Genomic DNA, 6,925 nt, shown 5'->3' on the forward strand with positions numbered 1-6,925 from the left:
TGTTTAGTTGATTGATCATTAAAGAAAAATAGCATTTGTTGGATATTAAGTGACTTTGTGAACACCAAAGCATGTGTACATCTTGATTGAAATCTTTGTCATGAGTTTGATTGAAGTTTTACTTACCTTGAAAAGAGGATTTTTGAATGAGTGAACCATTATAAGGATTGGTAGAAGATTGAGTTACATCTTGTTTGCTTGAGGACAAGCAAAGTTCTAAGTTTGGGATTGTGATAACAGTTGAAAAACTGTTATTTTCATGCTTAAAATTGATACTAAAAGCAACCTTTAACACTTAGAAACTAGCTTGAAATCATGCTTTTGGTCATATTTTTAGAAATAAGAGAGCTGGGCAGGATTATGCTTGATTTCAGTGTTTTTGTGCAGGTTTTAAGGTGAATTTGGTGAAAGAAGTGAAGAAGGATAGAGATGGAATCAGAAAAGACATCAAAAAGTGCAAAAGGAGAAGCTGCAACTGTCGCTCAACGGCAGTTTACCGCTGAGCGGCACTCAGGCAGCCGCGTTGGATTCGCTGAGGGGTGAAAAGGCCGCTGAGGGGAGAAAAACAACTCACGCACTTACCGTTGAGCGGTAGTTTACCGCTGAGCGGCACTATTTTTTGGGCTTGGGCCTAATTTTCTGTTATTTTAGAATAGTATATAAGCTTTAGGACGTCCTAGGGTTTGTATCTTTGGCAGAGACGAAGCAAACACTCTCTTTTCCACCCCTTGAAGGAGGATTTTGGATGCTCAGGCTACCTCTTCACCTTTCTAGGGTTTTATCTTTCATTCTTTCATTATTGTTCATCTAGTTTCACCATGAATATGGTGAACTAAACCTTGTATTGTTGTTGGGGAATCAATGTAGTCTTGTGAAACTCTCATATATGGAATTTGATTTAATGTCTTATATTAAGATATATGCTTTCTTTCATCTTTAGCTAGGGTTTTTCCTCTTTGCTTATTGCTTGCTTTGTTTAACTCATTCATTGCCATGATTATTGATTTTGTCGATACGGGAACGTACGGGGAAGTCTAGATCCGGGGAATTTCTCCCAATAGCATATTGGTTGCCTTTAAGCTCCTGAACTTTAAGAACTAATTACTAGGAATGCTAGGAATTGTATGAACTCGTAATTAGGGATAGGCCTTCTTGCAAGGTAATTTAGAGAGTGGCATTAGCATTGATGATAAGAATGATGAATTCCTGAAAATATATGAGAGTGGATAAGATAAAATTGATAACCCCAACAACATACTCATCCATATAATTCATTGAAGTGTTTGTTTTGTTCTTTACCATTGATCAAATTCATGCATACATGTTTAGTTATTGTCTTTTGCATTAAAACCTATAATCAATTTGTTCTTAAGTCTTAAATAATCAACAAATCACATAGCTAAACTAGGCCATGGGTCCTTTGGGAAAACGATACTTGGTCTTACCTTGTTTTATTACTTGATACGATTCGGTCACACTTGCCGATTGTTAAACAAGTTTGTGGCGCCGTTTTTCGGTGTTCATAAATTTGTCATCACCTGTATTACTTGTAAAGAAGAAGGATGACAGTTCAAGATTGTGTGTGGATTACAAGCAACTTAACAAATTAACCATCAAGAATAAGTACCATTTGCCTAGAATTGATGAGTTGATGGACCAGCTACATGGGGCAGTTGTGTTTTCCAAGATTGATCTACGGTCCGGTTATCACCAAATATTAGTTAAGGCTGATGATGTTTAGAAGACAACCTTTAGATCCAGATATGGCCATTACGAGTATGTGGTCATGCCCTTTGGTGTGACTAATGCCCCTACCATATTCATGGATTACATGAATACGATTTTCCGACCTTTCTTAGATAAATTTGTTGTCGTCTTCATAGATGACATTCTAATTTATTCTAAGAGTGAAGAAGAACACGCCGATCATCTTAGAACGGTGTTGAGGATATTGAGAGAAAGAAAGTTGTATGCCAAGCTCTCAAAATGTGAGTTCTGGAGGAGAGAAGTGCAGTTCCTTGCTCATATTATATCGGTTGATGGGATTTTTGTAGATCCGGCCAAGGTTCAAGCCGTGTTGCAATGGGAAAGACCAAAGTCAGTCACTGAGGTCAGAAGCTTTGTTGGGTTAGCAGGCTACTATCGTCGCTTCATTGAAGATTTGTCTAAGATTGTAGCCCCTTTGACACAGCTGACTAGGAAAGACACTCCATTTGCATGGACAAACCGTTGTGAGGCTAGCTTTTAGGAGTTGAAGCAGAGATTGACTAGCGCTCCAGTATTGGTCATTCCTGACACAAGTAAACCTTTTGAGATTTTCTGTGATGCTTCCTATCAGGGACTAGGATGCATCTTGATGCAAGAGCGAAGAGTTGTTGCATATGCCTCGAGACAACTCAAGATTCATGAGAGGAACTATCCTACTCACGATCTGGAGTTAGCTGCAGTGGTGTTTGCTCTCAAGATTTGGAGACATTATTTGTATGGAGCTCAATTTCAGGTGTTCAGTGATCACAAGAGCCTGAAGTATTTCTTTGATCAGAAGGAGCTTAATATGAGACAGAGAAGGTGGATGGAATTCTTGAAGGATCATGATTTTGACCTTCTTTATCATCCAGGGAAGGCAAATGTAGTTGTTGATGCCTTAAGCAGAAAGTCAGTAAATATTTTTGCATTGATGGTTAAAGAGTTGGAGCTAGTTGAGAGCTTTAGTGATTTAAAGCTGGATGTAGAATTTGAACCTGATGGCATTAAATGTTGCAAATTGGTTATATCAAGTGGTCTCTTTGAAAGAATTAAAGAAGGACAACTAGTAGACCCCGAGCTTCAAAAGTCAAGGGCTTTAATTGGTAGAGAACAAGGAAGAAATTTTAACACTGGGACATATGGTCTTCTACGATTCAGAGGAAGAACCTGTGTACCAAATAATGGAGAGCTGAAGAGATTGATATTGGAAGAAGGTCACCGGAGTCGCTTTAGTATGCATCCAGGCATGACTAAAATGTACCAAGATCTTAAGAGATCATTTTGGTGGTCTGGTATGAAAGGTGATGTAGCTCAATTTGTTTCCTCTTGCCTTACTTGTTAGAAGGCTAAGATAGAACACCAGAGGTCAGGTGGTATGTTACAACAACCTGATGTTCCTGAGTGCAAATGGCACAGCATTGCAATGGATTTCATAACCCATTTGCCATACACTGTCAGAAAACATGATGTCATCTAGGTAATAGTTGATAGATTGACCAAGAGTGCCCACTTCTTGGCAATTAATTTGAAGATGCCTATGCAGAAGTTAGCTCAGTTGTACATCAAGGAAATAGTTAGATTGCATGGTATGCCTTCCAGCATCATATCGAACAGAGACCCCCGCTTCACTTTTCGCTTCTGGCAGACTTTACAGAATGAGATGGGCAGTACACTCCAGATGAGTTTTGCTTACCATTCTCAGACTGATGGTCAGTCAGAACGGACTATACAGTCATTGGAGGATCTGCTTAGGACGTGTGTACTTGATCATCTGGGATTCTAGGATGAAGTGCTGCCATTGGTGGAGTTCACATATAATAACAGCTTTCAGACCAGTATTAGAATGGCAACGTTCGAAGCTCTTTATGGGAGGCGCTGCAGGACACCTTTATGCTGGTTCCAGGATAGGGAGTTTGTGTTGACTGGGCCAGAAATAGTGCATCAAACGACTGAGAAAGTGAGAGTGATTCAAGAGAGGATGAGAGCCTCACAGAGTAGGCAGAAATCATATGCTGACAGGAGACGCAGGCCTTTGGAGTTCGAGGTCAATGACCATGTGTTTCTTCGTGTGACACCTACTACTAGAGTAGGGAAGGCCATCCATGCTAAGAAGCTTTCTCCCAGATACCTTGGGCCATATCAGATTTCTAGACGCATCGAACCAGTCGCATATGAGATAGCTATGCCGCCCCAGCTAGCTAATCTCCATCCAGTCTTTCATGTTTCTCAGCTTCGGAAGTATGTCCCTGACCCTTCTCACGTGTTGGAAGCTGACACTGTACAAGTCAAGGAAGATCTCTCTATAGAGATGCAACCGGTCAAAGTAGATGAGAGGCTAGCCAAACGACCAGATGGGAAAGCTAATAGACTGATCAAAGTCATATGGGACAGTAGAACCGGCGATTCTACCTGGGAGAAGGAGGAAGAGATGAAGAAGTCATATCCTCACCTATTTTCTGGTAAGTCCTAATTTTCGAGGACAAAAATTTTTGTTGTTGGGGAGAATGTAAGGCCTTATAAAATATAACCAAAAAGCGTGTACTCATGGCAGCATAGGATAGGTTGGCAAAATTAGTAAAGTAAAAAGACTTAATCTCCTAAAAAAAAAAAGAAACTACATCTAAATTGTGCTTCAGAAGAATGTTCCCCCTTTTCTTTCAAGCACTCTCTCTTCTCTTCCTTGCCTTGCCACTCTCTCTATTCCAACTCCAAAATCTAACCATTTGTTTCCCGAATTGAAGCTACCTAGACCTTCAGGACTCCAAGAGCTACATTTCTATCGATTGATTTTCCGTTTTCTCCAACCGGTAAGAAAACCCCTTTTCTCGTGTGCCCTAGGGTTGTAAGCATGCGATTGAACTTGTTGCATGCAACCCATTTCGTTTTCTTCCATAATCTAGCTTCTATTTGGTTCTAAGATTCGTTTTCCATCATCAATTGATGATTTATAGGTGATTCTAACATTTTGGGAGTGCAAGCAAGTGGTCTAGGGTTCCTACTTGAGCTTGGTTGTCTACACTAGAGGTAAGGGAAGCTGGGGTTTTTGTGATGTTCTGTGAAATTCTTGAACTTGCATGAGTTAGATTTAGTAGATATAGTGATAGAGTGCATGTAAAGTTCATGGGTTGGATTTTAATTAAGGATAATCTGAAAACTTGTGATTTTGCCTATCTGATCGTGTATTGCTGGTTGATGTTGATATGAACTGAGAATTGGATGATTAGGAACTGGTATTGATACAATGCTGTGATAATTTTGAATGCTTAGAAGAAATGAATTCTATTAAATAATTTATTAGGAAATAACCATGTGAATCATTGAAGTTTATAACCTATGAAGAGAACTAAGGTAGTCAAAATCTGAATTTTGTATTCCAGGCTGTTAGGATCAGTTTAGATAACTTGGGTAAGTTAATTGTGACTCATTAGGAGTGTTAAAAGTGTTAAAAATAATTTATAAGTGGTAGATTCAGAATTGAGTACCTAGGTTGATGAAATTGAGGGTTTAGAGTTTAAATCAACATTAAATCACTAGATAATAAGATTAGGAAGTATTAGAATCAGTTATACAAGTTTATTTTGTCATATAGATCAAGTTTGGAGTGTTAGAAACTCATTAAAGTGTCTAAGATGCACCAAAACCAGAAAAATCACGTTGCTGTCAAAAGCTGATAAGAATAATCGATTATCTCACTTGATAATCGATTATTTTAGTCAGAGAGTTGTATCCTCTTCAAAGCTCTCGCAAATAATCGATTATCACATATGATAATCAATTATTGTCGTCGAAAAATCATTCAGGACAGTTTTGGGTGGTTTTCGAGGGTCCGGATGTCCGTTTTGGACGTTCTTTAAGTCGTTCTGGGGGGTTTTGACCCTTCCGGAGCCATTGGTGAGGGTCTCCAAGCTTTTTGAATTACTTAATATTAAAAATTAAAAGTTCTAAAGAAATTTGTGTTAACAAGTGATGGTTTTCCGAAAGTATGTAATGTATGAGTTGTTTTTATGACATGGTTGATGTTGTATGATTGTGTATGGGTTTGGTATGAGACAATATAGTAAAAATGCACTTGAATGACTATGAAAGTTTATGTTTGATGAATCAAAGTCCTCTGTGATTATTTGCAACACTAGAAAGAGTGGGTGCTTCACTTACCAATATCATGCATGTACAGCTGAAAATAATTAAAAAATTGAGAGGGAAAATACTATGACCACTTACCAGGGCCCTTAAAAGTAAAATGATTCTAACTTGATATGTTCACTCCATCTCAACCACATCTTGTAAAAGCAGTCTCAAACAAAGGAATTGCCTCAACTGCCAAATCAAAATTGTTATTGCAAAAATTAAAATGGAAAACACTTTAAAAAAACGGAAAAGTAAAATCGATAACTATAAATCTTGAAAAAATATCTTAAAGTTGACATAATAGATAAATAAAATGTATATTTAAATTTAACTAAGTATTTAAATAAAAATATAACAATAAATGTTAGAATTAGTTCCCCTAGCTATGCTGACCAAATCAGAGACTACCAACCTTACTTCATGTCCAAACCCCCATTGCTGAAAGATGGTCACCGTCTCCTACCAAGGTTGTTCTTGTTTTGTTGTATGGTAACTGTTGACTCAATCAAGAGTTCTCATGAAAATTAAGGGGTTGGCCCTCAACACAGGAGAGGTTTCAATGACACGGTCTTTCTCATCTTTGGCAGAAATTGAAAAGCTTTAGAAAGAAATATTGTTGCACTAAACTGAGAAAGAGTTCGTAAGGAGTTTGAATGAATTGTTAAAAAAAAACACTAGAGAAGGCTCGGGCCTTTTACAAAATATAATAACCCATTTAAATGAAAACTGAAATATAATATTCTATATCTTATTCACTAACTATATTGCTTTTCGAATCAGTCATTGTTATGCTACTAAAAAGAAATAAAACCAAAGCAATCGAATGCCAGTTGAATTCTATTAAAAACCTAACTAAAAAATATCTCTTTGGTTCAAACTGACTAAACATTACATTAATAAACTAAAAGTACACTTTTTAACCCTTTTTTTAATTTAAGTTTATTTAACAAAATTGTTCCATAAATTTAAATTTTTCTTCTTTTATTTTGACTAACTTTCTTAATTCTTAAATGATGTTGGTAGCTTTTAATTTTTCATCTTCTGTCAATAG

The 6,925-nt window shown here is 37.3% G+C and overlaps 1 protein-coding gene across 1 annotated transcript; it reads left to right on the forward strand.

Annotated features, from left to right (window-relative positions):
* The first annotated feature begins 3,589 nt into the window (after positions 1-3,589).
* On the forward strand, positions 3,590-4,216 carry LOC124848317 (uncharacterized). The gene has a single exon (XM_047325968.2). The coding sequence runs from the start codon at positions 3,590-3,592 to the stop codon at positions 4,214-4,216; it is 627 nt and encodes a 208-aa protein (XP_047181924.2).
* The last annotated feature ends 2,709 nt before the right edge of the window (positions 4,217-6,925 follow it).

The sequence above is a fragment of the Vigna umbellata genome, chromosome 8 (genome assembly GCF_029865625.1).
Source record: "Vigna umbellata cultivar VRB3 chromosome 8, Vumbellata_1.0, whole genome shotgun sequence".
Lineage (NCBI taxonomy): Eukaryota > Viridiplantae > Streptophyta > Magnoliopsida > Fabales > Fabaceae > Vigna > Vigna umbellata.

What these genes read in the sequence shown, in the direction of transcription:
- LOC124848317 (XM_047325968.2), top strand. Translation starts at nt 3,590, where the DNA reads ATGGCAACGTTCGAAGCTCTTTATGGGAGGCGCTGCAGGACACCTTTA.